Source organism: Cherax quadricarinatus, chromosome 11 (assembly GCF_038502225.1).
Source record: "Cherax quadricarinatus isolate ZL_2023a chromosome 11, ASM3850222v1, whole genome shotgun sequence".
NCBI lineage: Eukaryota > Metazoa > Arthropoda > Malacostraca > Decapoda > Parastacidae > Cherax > Cherax quadricarinatus.
Genome location: NC_091302.1, coordinates 22,724,255 through 22,745,570, shown reverse-complemented (window position 1 = coordinate 22,745,570; position 21,316 = coordinate 22,724,255). Strand labels below are relative to the sequence as shown.

At 40.3% G+C, this 21,316-nt stretch overlaps 1 protein-coding gene across 3 annotated transcripts in view; it reads right to left on the bottom strand.

The window, feature by feature from the left end:
- Window positions 1-21,316, bottom strand: part of LOC128687709 (glutamate receptor ionotropic, kainate glr-3-like) — a 123,975-nt gene that overhangs the window by 54,907 nt on the left and 47,752 nt on the right. For all 3 annotated transcript variants that reach the window (XM_053775311.2, XM_070083969.1, XM_070083970.1), the window contains exons 7-8: window positions 16,738-16,952; window positions 9,764-9,944 (exon numbers count right to left, since the gene is read on the bottom strand). In XM_053775311.2, the coding sequence (XP_053631286.1) occupies window positions 9,764-9,944; window positions 16,738-16,952 (396 nt within the window). The remainder of the gene's footprint in view (window positions 1-9,763; window positions 9,945-16,737; window positions 16,953-21,316) is intronic.

Genomic DNA, 21,316 nt, shown 5'->3' with positions numbered 1-21,316 from the left:
ATACATAGTTTTAAGGCGAGGTATGATAAAGCTCATGGAGCAGGGAGAGAGAGGACCTAGTAGCAATCAGTGAAGAGGCGGGGCCAGGAGCTATGATTCGACCCCTGCAACCACAAATAGGTGAGTACAAATAGGTGAATACAGGCGCGTATAACAGGAAGGGCACTGCAATGGAACAGAGAATATCTGACAGGGAGGCAACAACGAGTCATGGTACGTGATGAGATAACACAGTGGGCACCTTTGACGAGCGAGGTCCCACAGGGGTCGTCCTTGAACCAGTAGTATTTTTGGTATATATGAATGACATGGTGGAAGGGTTAGACTCAAAATTGTCCCTGTTCGCAGATGATGTGAAGTTAATTAGGAGAATTAAATCAGATGAGGTTCAGGCAGGACTTCAAAGAGACCTGGACAGACTGGACACCTGGTCAAGCAACTGGCTTCTCGAATTTAACCCCGCCAAATGCAAAGTCATGTAGATCGTGAAAGGGCACAGAAGACCGCAGACGGAGTATAGGCTAGGTGGCCAAAGATTGTAAACCTCACTCAAGGAGAAAGATCTTAGGGGGAGTAAAACACCGAGCACGTCTCCGGAGCCAGACATCAACCAGATAACTGCTGCAGCATATGGACGCCTGGCAAACCTGAGAACAGCGTTCCGATACCTAAGTAAGAAATCGTTCAAGACACTGTACACCAGTACGTCAGGCCCATACTGGAGTATGCAGCACCTGTTTGGAACCCACACTTGATCAAGCACGTCAAGAAATTAGAGAAAGTGCAAAGGTTTGTGACAAGGATAGTTCCAGAGCTAAGGGGAATGTCCTATGAAGAAAGGTTAAGGGAAATCGGCCTGACGACACTGGAGGACAGGAGGGTTAAGGGAGACATGATAACGACATACAAAATACTACGTGGAATAGAAAAGGTGGACAGAAACAGGATGTTCCAGAGAGGGGACACAGAAACAAGGGGTCACAATTGGAAGTTGAAGACCCAGATGAGTCAAAGGGATGTTAGGAAGTATTTCTTCAGTCATAGAGTAGTTAGGAAGTGGAATAGCCTAGCAAGTGAGGTAGTGGAGGCACGGACCATACATAGCTTTAAGATGAGGTATGATAAAGCTCATGGAGCAGGGAGAGTGAGGACCTAGTAGCACACAGTAAAGAAGCAGGGCCAGAAGCTGAGTCTAGACCCCTGCAACCACAATTAGGTGAGTACAGTTTGGTGAGTACACACACACACACACACACACACACACACACACACACACACACACACACACACACACACACACACACACACACACACACACACACACACAGTCACATACACACACCAGTGAAGAGGCTGGGCCAGGAGCTATGAATCGATCCAAGCAACCACAAATAGGTGAATACATGTGTTGAGGAGCTCAACATGAGATTTAATGAAGTATTTGCAATGGAGACAGGAAGGACTACTGAAAACCGGAATAGTGGGGTACACAAGCAAGGGATACACCAACAAGTGCTGGACGAATTACACAGCCGAGGAGGAGGTGAAGACGCTGCTAAAAACTGGGCAACTGCCTGAGATCGTGAAGACGGCAAATGTAATCCCAAGTTTTAAGAAAGATGATGGATATGAGGCCAGTATAACTATAGACCAGTATCACTGACATTTATTGAATGCAAACTCTTGGAGAAGATTGTCAGGAGGAAAGTGATAGACCACCTAGAACAAGATTATACACGACAACCAGCATGGTATCAGGGAAGGGAATTCCCGTGTCACAAACCAACTGGAGTTTTATGACAAGGTAACGGAAATAAGACAAGAGAGAGGGGTGGGTAGACTGTACTATCTTGGACTGCAAAAAAGGTTTTCGTTACAGTTCCACACAAGACATTAATGCATAACAGGAATGGTACTGCAATGGAGCAGAGAATAACTGACAGGGAGGCAACAACGAGTCATTACATGTGACGAGGTGCCATTATTGGCACCTATGACGAGATTATTAAGGCGTTATTCAGGGGTGCTGTTTCTGGTATATGTGAATGACATGCCGGAAGGGATAGACCCAGAAATGTCCCTGTTTGCAGACGATGTGAAGTTAATGAGGAGAATTAAATCGTATGAGGATCAGACAAAACTACAAATAGACCTGGACAGGCTGCAAGCCTGGTCCAGCAACTGGTTCCTGGAATTGAACCCCACCAAATGCAAAGTCATGAAAATTGGGGAAGAGCAAAGAAGACCACAGACAGAGTTCAGGCTAGGTGGCCAAAGATTGCAAGCCTAATTCAAGGAAAAGGACCTTGGCCTGAGAATAATACTGAGCACATCTTCTGAGGTGCACATCAGCCAGATAACTGCTACAACACATGCTCGCCTGGCAAACCTAAGAATAGCATTCGGATACCTCAGTAAGGAGGCTCATATTGGTGGCTCATATTGGAGTATGCAGCACTAGTTTGGAATCCACAGCTGGTCAAACACGTCAAAAAATTAGAGAAAGTAATGGTTTGCAACAAAACTAGCCCCGGAGGTAAAGGAAATGTCCTACGAAGAAAGGTTAAAGAATATCGCCTTGACGACACTAGAGGACAGGAGGGATAGGAGGGACAAGATAACGACATATGAAATAGTGCAAGGAGCTGACAAGGTGGACAGAGACAGGCTGCTCAAGAGATAGGACACAGTAACAAGGGATCAGAATTGGAAGTTGAAGATTCAGATGAGGAAAGTCAGGAAATGCGTCCAACATCTCTAAATCGTCGAGAAAATGCAATAACATAACAATTTAAAAACTTTTACTGATTTTTCTAAAATTTTCTCATATTTTTTAAAAAATCATATGATATATTGGGATGTTAGGAAGTATTTTTTTCAGCCTTTGAGTTTTCAGCAAACGGAATAGTCTGGAAAGTGATGTAGTGGAGGTAGAATCCATACATATGTACGATAAAGCTCTTGGAGCAGGGGAAGAGAGAGGACCTAGTAACGACCATTGAGGAGGTGGGGGCAGGGGTCATGACTCGACCCCTGCAACCACAATTAGGTGAGTGCACACACATATACACATATTTAACACTTACACACATATACACACAAATAAACACACATGTGCACACACACACACACACACACACACACACACACACACACACACACACACACACACACACACACACACAAACACACTCACACACACACACACACACACACACACACACACACACACACACACACACACACACACACACACACACACACACACACACTCTTCAGCGAAGAGGCGGGGTCAGGAGCTGTGACTCGACCCCTGCAACCACAAATAGATGAGTACAAATAGGTGAGTACACACACACAAAATTGGGCCCCAGAGGAGAGGTGGAAGACCCAGAAGAACAGTTGATGGGTCTGGAAAGGAAGAATAAATAGAAGAGCTATGGAAAAGGATGGAACTACAGTGGGTAAGGAAGCTAGGTAAGTATTATCACAAAAACAGAGAAGAGGATAGATGCAGAGAACATGAGGTGGGAGTTGTGAGCTGAAGCTGCAGAAACCAGGATACAGAGCCTTGAAGATGAACTGAAAATGGTGAAAGAAGATATAGAGGCAAAGAACAGAAGGGGTATGACATCAGAAGCAAGTACACCAATATCCAGTGAGGAGACCGGAGGAAAGGGAGGAGCTAAGTCCTATGTTGATGCCAAATTAGGCCACCAGGAAATGTTGAGGAATGAAAATGGCATGCTGCTGGACTCAGGGACATCATTAAGTGAGGGAGCTGTAGTCAGAGAAGATGACAGGGCCCATTGCAGAGGTGAAATCAGGCCAATGGGAGATCCAGGAAATGATAAGGAAAGCAGCAATGGCAATGTTTAAATAGAACCCAGAGCTGTGGAGGGAAATGCAATTGGAAGAGGAGAGAGAGAGAGTTAAGTATTTATTCATCAGCTTAGGAGACTGAAGGGAGAACATACAAAGGAAGACGGCAGAAAAAGAAAAAATATATTGAAAATATCATCAAAAAATAGGAAAGGAGGACATGACTGAGCTGATAAATTTACAGAGAATAGGGGGATACTTGAGGGGAAGAACTTATCCAGTTAGATTGATTTTCAAGACAGAAATGATGCAGTACAGGATCCTGCAGCAGAAACTTCGGTTAAAGGAAACAGCAGAATACCAGAGTGTACATAGAACATGACAAAACGAGAACACAAAGACAGAAACTGAGAAAGAGAGGATGCAAAGACAAAAGGGGCAAGAATGACATGGCTAGAGTCAGGAGGGAACAACCAGAGTTGAGAAGAGCACCAAGTGCAACCACCCAGAAAACCCCGCAACCAAACATATTATCCCCAAAACAAGCCACACTTCCACACTTACAGCCCCTACTCCACCCTACACAGTAGACTCCTATAACACCTCGCCAAGTCTCCCACTGCCCCAGCCCTCACAAACCCTCTAGAACAGTACTGGAAAGGAAACTGAAGATATGGTATACCAACACCGATAGAATAATGATTAAGTTTGAGAAGTAGCATGAAAAAAAATACAGAGGCATCACTAGACATAATAGCATTCATGGAAACCAAGCTCACAGGAATGATAACAGATGCCATCTTTCCAACTGGATATTAGATCCTAAGGAAAGATAGAGGAAACAGAGGGAAAGGAGGAAGAGTTGTGCAGTTCATAAAAAACCCAGTAGAGTTTTCAGGTTTTGGAAAGAGTGAATAAAAGGGAAGCAAGTTACTACATAATAGGAACACTTCAGACTAGGGGTCCCAGTGATATATAACCCAATGCAGAATAGCAGGAGGCGAAGACAAAAATATGATGAGAGCAACAGAGCAATACTAGAAAAGGCGGCAAGAAGGGCCCACATGGGCAGGGCAATGTTACTGTTGAGGGTGCCTTTAAATCACAAGGAAATTGAATGGAAAAACTGAAGCCATGTGGGGAACCAGAAACGTGGAGGACTAAGATAATGCAGGTGATACTGAAAAACCTCATTCACCAACACGTTAGGGACACTACCAGAGAGAGGATGGGGACAATGAATCAGCAAAACTGGACCTAGTAGTCACTTTGAATAGTGCAGTTATTGAAGACATCACATATGAAAGACTCCTATTGGCTAGTGATCACGTGGTCTGAGCTTCGAATACATTGTAGAGTTACAAGTGGAGAGGGAAACAGGAAGAATAGGATAGAAGCCAAACTACAAAATGAGGGGACTACACAGGCATGAGGAATTTCCTGCACGAGAATCGGTGGGAAAGAGAACTGGTGGGAAAATCAGTGAATGAGATGATGGAATACGTGACAACCAAATGCAAATAGGCAGAGGAGAGGTTTGTATCCATGGGCGACAGAAATAAAGGGAAGACCAGAACGAGCACTTGGCTCACCCAAAGGTTTAGAGAGACCAAAACTTAGTAATCAGACTGAGGGAGGAAGGAGGGGAGATCACAGGGAATGACCGAGAAGTATGTGAAGAGCTCGACATGGAATTTAAGGGTGAATTTTCAATGGAGACAGAAAGGACTCCGGTAAACGGGAATGGCGGGGCACCCCAACAAGTGCTGGACACAATACACAAAACCGAGGAAGAGGGGAAGAGTCTGTGCGATCAGACCACATCTCTCAGTGGGTCTTGAGAGAGGGAGCAGAGGCGCTGTGTGTGCCACTAACAACAGTCTTCAACACATCTATCGAATCAGGGCGAGTACCTGGGATGTAGAAGACAGTAAATGTAGTCCCAGATTTTAAGAAAGGAGACAGACACGCGGCATTATTACAGATCATTGTCACTGACAATTATGGTATGCAAATTCATGGAGAAGATTATCAGGAGAAGAGTGGTGGAGCACCTAGAATTTAATTAGTTTATACACGACAACCAGCACGGTTTCAGGTTAGGATAATCCTATGCCACAAACCTGACGGCAGAATGACAAGAGGGAGAGGGGTGGGTAGATTGCATTTTCTTTGACTGTAAGATGACTATCGACGCAGTTCGACACAAGAGATTAGTGCAAAAGCTAGTGGATCTTTCAGGTATAACAGGAAAGGTTCTGCAGTTAATCAGAAAAAAAACTGAGAGGAGGGAAACAACGAGTCATGGCATGTGACGAGATGTCAATGTGGGCGCCTATGACGAGTGGTATTCTACAGGGGTCGGTTCTATGGCCAGTCCTATTTCTGGTATATGTGAATGACATGACGGAAGGAATAGATTCAGAGGTGTCCTTGTTTGCAGACTACAGAGGCATATGGACAGGCTGCAAGCCTGGTCCAACAACAGGCTCATGGAGTTTGACCCCACCAAGTGCAAAGCCATGAAGATTAGGGAAGGTCAAAGAAGACCGCATGCAGAGTTCAGGCTAGGGTGGACAAAGATTGCAAAATATCACTCAAGGAAAAGGATCTTGGAGTGAGTATAATACCGAGCTGCTCTGAGGCGCACATCAACCAAATAACTGGTGTAACATATGGGCGTCTGGTAAATCTAAGAATAGTGCTTTGACACCTTAGCAAGTAATAGTTCAAAATTCTGTACACCGTGTATGTCAGGCCCATATTGGAGTATGAGCACCAGTATGGAAACCACACCTGGTCAGGCACGTCAAGAAGTTAGAGAATGTGCAGAGGTTTGCACCAAGACTAGTCCCGGAGCTAAGGGGTATGTCCTACGAGGAGAGATCAAGGAAAATCTGCCTGACGACACTGAAGGACAGTTGTGATGCAGGGACATGGTAATGACATATAGAATATTGAGTATAATTAACAAGGTTGATCTGGACAAAATGTTTCATAAGTGAGACACAGCAACAAGGAGTCACAACCGCAAGTCTTTCTTCAGCCATAGAGTTATAAGGAAGTGGAAGAGCCCGGAGAGTGATGTAGTGGAGGCAGGATCCACACATAACCTTAAGAAGAGATACGATGAATCTCATGGAGCAGGGAGTGAATCTAGTGGCTACCAGCGAAGAGACGGGGCCAGGAGCTGTGACTCGCCCCCTGCAACCACAAACAGGCACATAGACACACATACAGGTGTACAGGGCCAGAATATTTTAGAGTTGGGACAAAGGAACAAGGAGACACAACTAAAAATTAAAAACTCAGATGAGCCATAGGGATGTTAGGAACTATTTCTTCACCATCAGAGGTGTCAGAAAGTGGAGCAATCTGGAGAGTGAAGAAGTAGAGATAGGATCCATACATAACTTTAAAAAGATGTGAAATAAGACTTTTGGAAGCAATAGGAAGTAGACCTAGCAGTGATCAGTAAAGAGGCGGGGCCAGGGGCTATGACTCGACCCCTGCAACCATAATTAGGTGAGCACACACACACACACACACACACACACACACACACACACACACACACACACACACACACACACACACACACACACACACATATTACAAAATGGTTATTACACTTACCTATCTATAGGTATTCGCACAAATGCAAGAAAAAAAAAAATATTTCTTTGTGATTATTGCTGACTTAAGTCCCCAAATAATTAACAGCTATGATGAAGGAATATTGTAGGACAGTGTAATGGAAATTAATAATAAAAGTAAAGGACGTTTAAATATTTATCTAAACGAATTAGCAAATATTCCCGAAGTTGGATGTTTAAATGGTTACCAGATTATTATTTTTTACGTTGTTTTTACTTTTATTTGAACTCTTCATACTTCCTTCGCTCATAACTCTTAAATGTCTCATCCAATCAGCTTGAACTTTTGAATGGTGTGTACAGTAACAAGGAACAGATTCTGGAAAAACGGCATAGGAGGCCTTTGACTAAAGTTGTCGAACCCATTCCCAGTATCATGGAATGATTCTTACATCTTCCAAACACCTCAGATGTATAATCTGAGACATGTAAAAATGTTGCCTCCTAATTCCACGACGGCAGAGAATATAATTCAAGTGTGTCGTTGCAGATTTGTAGCTACACACTAGAATTTCATGTTGTATCAATATCAGTTTACCCTTTCTGAATGGCTCCAATATTTAATGGGCAGTGCATCATAAGGCATCTTAAGTGCCCATTAAGCTTAGTTTGTGTAGAGGCAAATTTATCAACGTGGATTCGTTGAAATATCTGCCATAACTAGAAAATGATTCTTCTAATTGGCTTTAAACTTTCACTTGTGTTATAGTTTCCTAACTGTCAGTGGATGGTACAAGTCCCATTTTGCCAGTATTATTGAACAGAAGGAAATATTTATTGATACTCCGTTACTAAGGAACTCTTTGATCGGTCTTCGAAATATTATCGATGATAAATTTTATGGGAAATATGATAATTCTTAAGTTTATTCTGAGTAATAGCAAGTTATAATTTTGTTAAACACTTGGAATCATTAGAATCAGATAAAATAATGAAGAATGTTGTTGACGTCTTCAACTTTCACCAGTTGTATAAAAACAAAGTTTGGCTTTTATTTTGAGCTGTGTAAATTTTAAATCTCTGCTTTAATTTAAAAAAAAATATTTCCCATGTAATAACTATAGAATGCCTCGTCTGATCGGCTTCAAACCTTAAATGCTGATGTATCTTAATCAGAGGTATGTTTGTATTAATTACGGTGTGCATGGGTATCAATTTTCCCACTTTAATATTATCAGATTTGATTTACTTAAATAATTAAATCAAATATTTAAAATTTTGTAAAAATAAATTTTATGGCGTTTTTAAATTTAAACTAGTGTAGTCTTACTGATTTTCGGAAATTCTTAGCAAAATTTTAATTTTTCCTTCAAAATATTCGTGGATTACTTGATGTCATAGTCAATCGTTTTCACATTTTTCATTCTGGTTCACTGTATCTAGGACAAAATTAGGTGATTATGTATACGCAAGCGCCTTATGGACAATGTTGTATTGGTCATTCCCATATTCTGTTTCTGAGGGATAACTGAAGACCTCTGACGATCAGTTTCTAAACTACAACTCGTAAGTGTAGTGTATACTATTATATTTTCATTATTGCGTTATCTCGCCTTGAGGCTGGTAAGGTGCTCTTGTTCCAAGGAACTGTACTCACTTCCCTCCTGCTTGGGTCGAATCTTAATGTCTCCCATTCCACAGGCGCAGTATGACTCTTATGGGTTTACTGATTTCTTCCCATTAAAATAAAGTGATAAAGGATTATTTCATGGGTTTTTGTGCGGGTGAAATTTGATTGAACTCTCTGCAAACTACTGAATAATACTAACAATAAAATAAATTTTCCTATACTCAAGAACTTTTCAGTGTGGATACCATAAAGCTACACAGCATAACGAACGTACAGCAATGATCAGCTAAATGTATAAATATACATCAGTAACAACACCGAACATTGTAGAAAACGAAATTCATGCTTTGTAGCTATAGCAACAAGCATCTAAGATGAACTTTATCAAAAACATATTTTTTTTATGGTAAGAGGTTAATCAATATATTACAGAAAATAAATCTGCAATGCATATTGCTTATATCCTAGAAATAGTTGTATACAATGTAACTAAATCCTGTCTAACTTATTTAAGGCTAAAAATCTTTAAATGTCATTACTTAAGGCAAGCAACGAAGTACATCACACAGTGATATTTTCTCTGATTTATGCAGTGTTGTAGAGAAATATTGAAATAATTACGACAGCACTGAGAAAACGGTCATTGATTACGAGTGCAAGCAATCTTTTAGCAAGATGCATTCAAGCAATATGCAGAATTTCATTTATAAAATACCTGTTTTCGTGAAGTCTTGTGCGACATAAGCCTTCTCGGCAGTGTCGACCTCCATGAGAACGTGGTCGCCCCGACGCACCAGCGTGTCTATGGCTTCCGCGAACTGAGGGTGTGTTCTCCATACTAACCGTCCAACCTTTTCCGTTTCAGCTATCTCCCGATATATACCAGATTCAGCTAACTAAAAGAGTTAGCATATGAGAGGTTTTAGCAAAGCAGAACTGATATAAAGAGTGAGGAGTATATGGAGAGAAAACGGGAAGCTAAAGAAGTGGTAAGGGAAGGTAAAAAGAGAACAAATGAAAGAGAGGGTGAGATGCTTTCAACAAATTTTTCTGAGAATAAGAAAAAGGCTCAGGAACAAATGAAATTAATCGTTAAAAGGATATGGAGAGTTGGAGGAATCGGGAAGTTGCAGAGAATGTCTTCAGGAACAGTTAAATGTTGAAAAAAGTGAAGCTGATATTTTATGCAGTGGCAAGGGAGGTATAACCTGTTTTAGGTGAGTAAGAGCCGGATATGAGTGTAGGGAAGGTGCTTGAGGCAATGGATAAAATGAAATTGAAGTGGGGTAAAGCCGCTGTGATTCATTTGATCATGACAGAAATGTTAGAAGCAGGTGGGGATATAGTTTTGGAGTAGTTGGTGCTTTAATTTAATAAATGTATGAAAGAGAGGAAGGACCCTGAGACTGTCAGAGAGCGTGTATAGTTCCTCTGTATAAAAATGCAGAGGATAAAATAGAATGTGAGAATTATAAGGTAATAAGAGAGTTGTGTATAACTGGTAAGGTGTATTGGAAAGTTATTATTGAAAGAATTAAGAGTTAGAAGGAGAGCAGGATCGTGGATGAACAACGAGGCATGAGGAAGGGTAGTGGGTGTGTAGACCAAGTGTTTTCAGTGAACATATAAGTGAAGAGTATTTAAAAAATCGCAAAGACGTTTTCTTTTTTTTAAGGATTTGGAAATGGCATATTATAGAAAATAAGAACGTACGAAAAAGGAAGCAGTGCAGCAGGTCCATGATAGTCAGGTCCAGGTCACACCCGTTCAAGAAGGAAGGAGCAGTGCAGCAGGACTACTGGCCTAAACAGGTCAGGTCCAACTCACACTGAACCCCCCCACTCATGTATTTGTCTAATTTATTTTTGAAACTACACAAAGTTTTAGATTCACTGACGTTATTCAGGAGTGCGTCCCACTCATCCACAACTGTTTCCTATATCCTTTTCTAAATCTAATTTTTTTCTAACTTGAACCATTGCTGCGAGTCCTGTCTTGGTTAGAAATTTTTATCACGTTATTTACATCCCCATTATTTATTCTTGTTTTCCATTTATACAGGTCAGTCATGTCCTCCCTAATTCTACGCCTTTCTAGAGAGTGCTGATTCAGGGCCTCAGTGTCATGTAAGAAAGCTTTGTGATACGATCAACTTTTTCATCCTTCTTTGTACGTTTTCCAGCGCATTTATATCCATTCAGTAAAACGGCGATTAGAAAATTGCAGCATAATCTAAATAAGGCCTAATCGACAATATGTAGTTGAAGAATAAATGACCCGAGTACTTCTGTTATTTATACTTCTTGATAAGTAACCAAGAATGCTATTGGTATTATTGCGAGCGCTTACACACTGTTGTCTTGGTTTTAGATTACTGCTAACCAGAACACCTTAATTTTTTTTTTTTTGGCAGTCAGAGTGATTAAGATCTTCATTATTTAGTTTATAAGTGTCATGGTTATTTTCCTTCCCAACGCTTAGAACCTTGCAGTTGTCTATATTAAACCGTGATTGCCACTTCTCCGACCATTACATCAACCTAATCAGATCTTGGAAAAATAATCGGATCTTCCTGTAGCGCTCTAGTGTCCCCGTCAGAATTAATTCGACCGCCTATTTCGGCGTCGTCGGCAAATTTGCTTTTTCACTATTAATTCCTTCAACACTGACGTGCCCTCACTTTGATTTCTCCCCAGTTATGCTAGTTCTCTGCTACCTATTTGTTAACCACGCCTCTATCCAGGAAAAATTTCTCCTCCCATCTTATGTGCCTCTTCTTTCCTCAACAGCCTCCGACGTGGAACTCTATCGAAAGCTTTCCTGAAGTCCATATACACAATATCTTATTCATTATTATGATCTACCTCCTCACACACCTTGGTGAAAAAAAAGTTAATAAAATCGTAAGGCACTAATGCCCCTTTGTAAAATCGTGCTGAGATTCATTAATCAAGTTACGTTTTTCAAGGTGGCTTCGAATAACCTCGGCAATTATTGATTCCATCAGTTTTTTCCACAATGGAGGTAACCTTTATTGATCTATAATACGAAGTTAAGAACTTGTCTCCTGCTTTGTAGAAAGGAATCACATTTGTAATTTTCAAATTATGTAGCACAATGCCAGTTTGTAGTGATATGCTGAAAGATTAGCCAAAGGTTTGCTAGATTCCTCCTTACATTTCCTTAAAACCCTTGCAAACATTTCTTCAAGGCCCGTAGATTTGTTAGCTTTTAAATTAGTAAGTATGATTGTACATAATTTATTTTCATCCTGATCTACTTAATTTATTATTTCTGGAATTTTACTAGTATTTTCCTGTTAAAAAAAAAAAAACAGGAAGTAAGTGTAGAAGATTATGCACATTTCTTTATCACTATTATTGTCAATGAGGTGACCCTAGTAGCTCTTGAGTGGGTCTATCTTGTCCCTAATTTTACTCCTATATTCCTGAAAGAAACCTTATGGGTTAATTCTCGAATCCCCTGAGAATTTAACCTCATAATCTCTCTTTGCTTTTCTTATTCTTTTTCAATTCTCTTTTTAAGTGAATATAATGATTTCTTATCTGCCAACCTCCTCTTTTGATTCACCTTTAAATTTCTTTCTTTTGACCTATTAGATGCTGTAATCTATTGTTTATTCATTTAAGTTCATTTTTGTTTGATCTAATTTCCCTATTTGAAACATAAGTCGTCTGGGCAGCTAGAACCATGCTTTGAAAAATATCATATTGGCAACCATCACTGGTTACCTGACCAGTTTAAACACCCAGGTAATTTTTCAGTCTTATGAAATAGGCTAAGTGGAAGTCAGGAACATTAACTTGATTGTAGTTATTAAGGCACCTCCATGATAATGAGTGATTTGTGATAGCTTTCCCCAAGAACGAAGTCAAGCAGTTTAATGCTCTGAAGAGCTTTCAAACATCTCTAAGGAAACCTTGGAAAGCGCAAGAAATATGAGGATTAATCTGCAGATTGACCACCACACTGCTGAGCGCATTCTCAGCACAGTCACCACAGCCGACCTCCAACAGAAGTTTAAACTCAACCACAAACTCCAGCACCGCTGCTCTGTCAGTGGCAAGCACCTTACCCGATTATGAGAAACAGGCGTTGAGTCTAGGACTCAACGTACGCAAACCAAACCAGCAACTGGACTTAGTTACCTAAAATCACAGACACAATGACAGTAATTTCCAAAAAGGTTATACACAGGACATTCTCACCGTAGCCTTATGTGAACCTTCTTCTACTTATCTTCATAGACGGTATAAAACTGCCCTTAACGACCTTACCAATGACTCAAATATTATCGTTATCACAGCCGACAAAGGAGGTGGAGTCGTCATTCTAAACACCAGCGTCATACTCGACACCAAAATGTTGGGACTTTCAAACGACCAATCTACATACGAGCCCCTCAACATACAACAGTGGGAGACATTCACCTAGGTCTTTCTGTACAAAGCCAGACAAATTCTTATACGCACCAATAAATGGAAGAAACGTCTACACTTCATACCCAGCAACCCTACACCTACACTCATGTATGGACTGCCTAAGACCCATAAACAGAACATTCCTCTGAAACCAGTCACATCAGGTATAGGCAGTGCATCACAAAAATGAGCCGGAGTTTTCGCTGAACTTCTTTCAAGATTTCCTGTCAATCTGCTCAAATCAGTTTGTCTAAAGTTTAAATCTTCCATTAACACAACATTGTCGTGTCTATATGCCTTATGAATTTCTTTCCATGGAAGTTTCCTCCATGCGCTATCAAGGTTTGGTGTCCTGTAAATCAAACACAACATTAATTTTTCACGATCCTCGAGAAATTGTAGCCAAACAGATTCAGTGTCCGACGCTTCTAACTTTATATCTTATTTAATGCAACATCTTAAATAATCACTGACATACATCGCCACTCCACCAACTTTCCTGCTCACCCTATCGATGTGGAATAATTTATAACCTTGTATATGACATTCAGAAGGTATTTTTCTATCTTTCAGGTAGAACCAGATCTCTGTTATAACAATTATATCTATGCTTCCTGCACATGCAATTAATCTTAGATCACATATCTTATTTGTTATGGTCCCAATATTAGTATAGTAAACCTTAAGGGAGTTAGTCACTCGCTGCCTTCTACTGTGTCTCTTTGTTCATCAGTTCCATTGCATTCATTAATAAGTTTACGATGAAAAAAGATTTTTAAACATATCCTTGAGGCATCCTGGTAACATTTGCTGCTTTCATCCCTCATGCTGCAACCTGTTTCTTTCCCACACTTACCCATACCTCTATCTTCTATCAGTTTAATTAAAGTCCTAGAATACTCAGCAACGGCCTCCTCGACAGAGTTTGTTAAAGCTACCATTCCTGCCCCAGAGAGATGTACCTCATCCCATGAAGATAATTGATATAAAATACCGACACGATGGACTCACCACCTTATCTATACTCAAGCACTCTCTGCTCAGGTAGATCTGTTTTGTGACCTGATAAGGCTCACTGTGTGGGCGAAACATAGTCAATACTGGATCGCATTATACTGTATCTGAGTCAATTTTCTCTCCTCCTCTCATCCCGTGCATACATATTACGTGTGCCATAGAAATTGTTTAAGTCGTCAATGAATGGTATTACAAGTTCTTTGCAATACCTGTTTAGTCAACAATTTACAAAAAATTCCCCAGACATCCAATCATTGCCCACTCCTCTTGTAGGCAAGATGCCACATATGATCAGTGCCCCTCCGTTAGACCTAATTTAATTTACAGCTGACTTGTACTTCTCTAGCGGCTCCTCTCTCCTGCCCTTCCGAATATCGTCACCACCACCAATGATGCAGATAATGGGCTTGTTCCCAATGCCTGACATAATATTATCCAACCTGTTGACTATATTAACAGGAACAATTCCTGGGGAACACTCTCTGTCACACCTTGATATCTCTGTTACAAAAGGCACTGTCAGACTATCTTACCGACCACAAGGATATTCCTACCTTTATTAGCAGAGAGGAACTAGTGGTACCTTTATTGTCACCTACCACTAAAGTACATTCTTCCTGGAGAGTTGAGAACTGATTTCTTACCTTCAAATCTTCTCTTTTAAGTTTCCTTACTTTCATGACACTTCCTTTACTGGGGTCACTTCCCACGTGTAACGATGCCCTAATCCTTCCTTTGCTGGGGTCACTTCCCACCTGTAGCGAAGCCATTATGCTTCCTTTACTGGGGTCACTTCCCACCTGCAACGATGCCACTATACTTCCTTTACTGGGGTCACTTCCCACGTGTAACGATGCCCTAATGCTTCCTTTACTGGGGTCACTTCCCACCTGCAACGATGCCACTATACTTCCTTTACTGGGGTCACTTCCCACGTGTAACGATGCCCTAATGCTTCCTTTACTGGGGTCACTTCCCACCTGCAACGATGCCACTATACTTCCTTTACTGGGGTCACTTCCCACGTGTAACGATGCCCTAATCCTTCCTTTGCTGGGGTCACTTCCCACCTGTAGCGAAGCCATTATGCTTCCTTTACTGGGGTCACTTCCCACCTGCAACGATGCCACTATAGTTCCTTTACTGGGGTCACTTCCCACGTGTAACGATGCCCTAATGCTTCCTTTACTGGGGTCACTTCCCACCTGCAACGATGCCACTATACTTCCTTTACTGGGGTCACTTCCCACGTGTAACGATGCCCTAATGCTTCCTTTACTGGGGTCACTTCCCACTTGCAATGATGCCACTATGCTTTCTTTACTGGGGTCACTTCCCACTTGCAATGATGCCACTATGCTTTCTTTACTGGGGTCACTTCCCACTTGCAATGATGCCACTATGCTTTCTTTACTGGGGTCACTTCCCACTTGCAATGATGCCACTATGCTTTCTTTACTGGGGTCACTTCCCACCTGTAACGATATACCTTTGATATACTTTTGAAGAGTTTCGAGAGTTTATCTACTCTCTGATCCCGGCCATGGGCCAGGCTCCTCTGGTGCTTGCCTGGTCAAGCAGGCTGTTGCTGCTGGAGGCTCGCTGCCCCACATATCCATCAAAGCCTGGTTGATCTGGCACCTGGTGAAGATACTTGTCCAGTTTCCTCTTGAAGACTTCTACACTTGTTCCAGCAGTGTTTCTGATACCTTCTGGTAAGATGTTGAAATGTCTTGGACCCCGGATATTGATACAATGTTCCCTTATTTTCCCCGCCTCACCCCTGCTCTTTACTGGGTTTATGCCACTATGCTTCTCACTAATGGTTCCTGTTACCCTTCACTAACTGCACCCACCCCTCATTTATTGCTATACTTATCAAGGCGAATTTTCAACTTCTTAGTTTCGTCCTTGAGAAGTAGAAACTCCTCCTTCAACATCTTGACCTCAGATTCTAAGATATTTTAAAAGGTTAGTATTATATAACACTCTATACAAATCCCCTGAAACGACTCAGGACCACTCGTGAGTGGTCCTGAGGAGGAGTGAGGATATTTGTAATTTTGAACCATTGTATCGAAGCGCCTCTAGGATTCATATTTATTAATGTGACAATAATATAATCGTACATAGTATGGTGTTTGTAAATGCCTATAAAATTTAAACGTTTTAATTTTATTATTTAATGAGAGTGCATTGGAAAAAAGAAGTTTATTTTTCTATAACAAACCTTGAGAATGGGACCAGCACCAGAGTCTTTTTCCCAAATCATCTTAACAGATGAGTCGTCCACTACGTCTCGTAAAGACTGGTATGGCTCAGAGATGTGTCTAACTGCCAGAAGGGCCATGAGGTTGCCAGAGTAGCTCCGTGTTAACACCAGCGTCACCATCATCCACACCACCAAAATAACACGCTCCCACCAGTACGTAGGACCCGTAATATCTGTAACAGTTTCCTAATTAACTTCATGTTTTGTCCAGCCTTTCCATCTTTCACATCACGTTCTTACCCACGGGACAGAGAGACTGACATATCTATAATAGTTGTCGCTGTACCTCTATTTCAGACCCAGGTCACCATCATTCATGACCAACACCACCTCTCCCACCACCTGTATGTCACCATCTTAATAAATGTAATGACTGAGTCATACATATATATATATATATATATATATATATATATATATATATATATATATATATATATATATATATATATATATATATATATATGTATATATATATGTATATATATATATATATATATATATGTATATATATATATATATATATATATATATATATATATATATATATATAAATATATATATATATATATATATATATATATATATATATATATATATATATATATATATATATATATATATATATATATATATATATATATATATATATATATGCAAAACAACCACTCTGAAAGAATAGAGAAATTCCAAGCGCTTTCGTGACTACTCACATTATCAAGGAACTATGAAAGTAAAGCATCCAAGGAAGCTATATAAGGGGTCTGGTCGGCACCTCACTATCAGATCCCACAACTCTGAAATCACCTGTTTACTGTGATCTTATTGCATATATATATATATATATATATATATATATATATATATATATATATATATATATATATATATATATATATATATATATATATATATATATATATATATATATATATATATATATATATATATATATATATATATATATATATATATCGTGCCGAATATGTAAAACTGGTCAATTAGCAAGAACTCATTTAAAATTAAGTCCTTTCTGAAATTTTCTCTTATACGTGGATGGATTTATGAAGGATGTGATTAACCATAGAATTGATGAAGGAAAAAACGTGAGTGATGCATTGAGGTATATGGGGAGACAAAAAACATTATCTATGGAGGCAAAGAAGGGAATGTATGAAAGTATAGTGGTACCAGCACTCTTATATGGGTGTGAAGCAAGGGTTGTAAATGCTGCGGCAAGGAGACGGTTGGAGGCAGTGGAGATGTCCTGTCTAAGGGCAATGTGTGGTGTAAATATTATGCAGAAAATTATGAGTGTGGACATTAGGAGAAATGTGGAGTTAATGAAAGTATTAGTCAGAGGGCTGAAGCGGGGTTGTTGAGGTGGTTTGGTCATTTAGAGAGAATGGATCAAAGTAGAACGACTGCTTTTGCAGAGGTGCTTAGAATACAACAGTTTAGAAGCATATACGTATAAAGATACACAACATATCCCTCCAAACTGCCAATATCCCAAACCCCTCCTTTAAAGTGCAGGCATTGTACTTCCCATTTCCAGGACTCAAGTCCGATTATATGAAAATAACCGGTTTCCCTGAATCCCTTCACTAAATATTACCCTGCTCACACTCCAACAGATCGTCAGGTCCCAAGTATCATTCGTCTCCATTCACTCCTATCTAACACGCTCATGCACGCTTGCTGGAAGTCCAAGCCCCTTGCCCACAAAACCTCCTTTACCCCCTCTTTCCAACCCTTTCGAGGACGACCCCTACCCCTCCTTCCTTCCCCTATAGATTTATATGCTTTCCATGTCATTCTACTTTGATCCATTCTCTCTAAATGACCAAACCACCTCAACAACCCCTCTTCTGCCCTCTGACTAATGCTTTTATTAACTCCACACCTTCTCCTAATTTCCACACTCCGAATTTTCTGCATAATATTTACACCACACATTGCCCTTAAACAGGACATCTCCACTGCCTCCAACCGTCTCCTCGCTGCTGCATTTACCACCCAAGCTTCACATCCATATAAGAGTGTTGGTACCACTATACTTTCATACATTCCCTTCTTTGCCTCAATAGATAACGTTTTTTGACTCCACATATACCTCAACGCACCACTCACCTTTTTTCCCTCATCAATTCTATGATTAACCTCATCCTTCATAAACCCATCCGCCGACACGTCAATTCCCAAGTGTCTGAAAACATTCACTTCTTCCATACTCCTATATATATATATATATATATATATATATATATATATATATATATATATATATATATATATATATATATATATATATATATATATATATATATATATACAAATATATATATGTCGTGCCGAATAGGCAGAACTTGCGATCTTAGCTTAAATAGCAACGCTCATCTTGCCATATAGGACAAGTGAAAATTTGTGTATGCAATAATTTCGCCAAAATCATTCTGAACCTAACGAAAAAAATACATTTCACTGTGTTTGTTTAGTATTAAATTATTGTAAACAAATCTAAAATATATTTAGTTGGGTTAGGCTAAAATAAATTGTTCTTGTTATAATAAGGTTTGGTAAGTTTTCTAAGATTCTTTTGTAGCAAAATTAAAAATTTTAACATTAACATTAATGAAAAATATATATTTTTAAACGTATAAGAGCAAATTTTAGAAAGGACTTAATTTTAAATGAGTTCTTGCTAATTGACCAGTTTTACATATTCGGCACGACATATATATATATATATATATATATATATATATATATATATATATATATATATATATATATATATATATATATATATATATATATATATATATATATAGATGTATATATATATATATATGGAAGTACCACCTCTATAGCTGGAATGGGGACCCTCATCCTCAGAGAAGACAATAAACGTACCTCAGGGAAAACTCAAGGTTCTCCCCGGAGCTGTTTGAATATTTTCTTCTCCAACCACCCCTTATATTTTATATTCTTTGTGAACATTTATTAATAGACAGAATACATTTACAGAGAACATGAACATGAATACAATGGTACAATGTATTAAAGATCATGAATTTCCTCCAGCTCCTCCGAAGCCGGACGCGAGCGATGTATGCAGCAAGCATTTCCTCCCTGGAAAGCCATGCTGAGGCGCTGGAACATGAAACTGGCTGCCCTTGGGTCCCTGGTGGTGTCGATGAGTCTGGAACCCAATTCTTTAAGGAAACGTGTGGCATTTTTTCCCCATGATACCAAAGTCTCTGATCTCACTGGGACAAATTGATACTGTTTGCTTATGTCCCTGTACTTGCTGATCTTGTACTCCTCCCTGTGGTCAGCAGCTCCTCCCTGATGCCCGACACTGTGATGGATATAGGTGTCAGCCAGTGTGGACACACAGGTATAGTCCTATGCTAAGAGCTTGCCATTCTTCCAAGGATAGATGGTGATCCCGTCGGGGCAGTTTGCTGGGTTGTGGGTATTGTTGGCTGCTAGTGATCAGGGCTCCCTCTCGGCTGGGTATCTAGCTGTAACAAGGGTTCTCTTTATGATGTCGCTGACCTCGTTGTGTCTTGCATGCCAGCCCTTGGTTTTGGAACAGTTGAGACCATGTAGACCGTATTGGTGTGCTTGCGCTTCGCCGCAAATACACGTATATTCTGTGTGAAATGGGGCAGCAAGGCACAGAGCCACTGCAATACAGAGGATCTTAGGGTCGAGTCGCGTTCCCATTGCTAATATGGGAACTGTTTAGAGGAAGTTCCCGGAATGACGAGAGCTCACAGCCTGGAGACGGGCAGTCTCCCTGTCTGATGTTGCAGCCCTTAGCATGTTGGCAAGCACGTTTTCAGTGATTGGGCCATCCCAGCTTGACTGTTTGTGAGCCAGTGCTGCACTAGGGTTTGGTGCTGGAGCAGCAGGAGTCTCCCATTCAGTGATGGCACTGGCATAGCTAGGGTCCTGTATTCCTGCTGAGTCACTGAGGTTATCAGGAAGAATTTGTCATATCAAGTCGTTTGATGCTATGGAAGAGGATAGGAAAGCTGGTAGAGCAATCTGGGAGGATATGTGTACTCCTAGCACCCCCAAGCCTGAACTGGAAGTGAGGCTTGCAACCACTATCCATCTTCAAGAGAAAGATTCAATACACTCTCTGGCATGGTTTTAAGAAGAGAGTAATATTCCTTGAGTTTCGGACTGCTGAAGGCTGGGGAGCATCTCAGAAAGTAGGTAAGTTTTGGGATTGACAGGCACCTGGTGAGTAGGTAGAAGGCATCATGTGTATCAATGTCTTTCATCCTGTTTTCCATCGTCCGGAGGTCCGAGACTTTTTTTTTTCTAGGATCAGATCGATGGCATTGGACTCAAGAGGAGCACCAAGGAGAGTGCTATTGGCTGGATCAATGGCTCGTGCTCCTGGTAAAACGGCGCTAATATTCTGGATCATCTGTCGATTGGCAGAAACTATTTCACATTTGATGGGGTTTAAAGATAGGCCCAGGCTTTCTCCCATGTCTTTAATTTTACTGATATC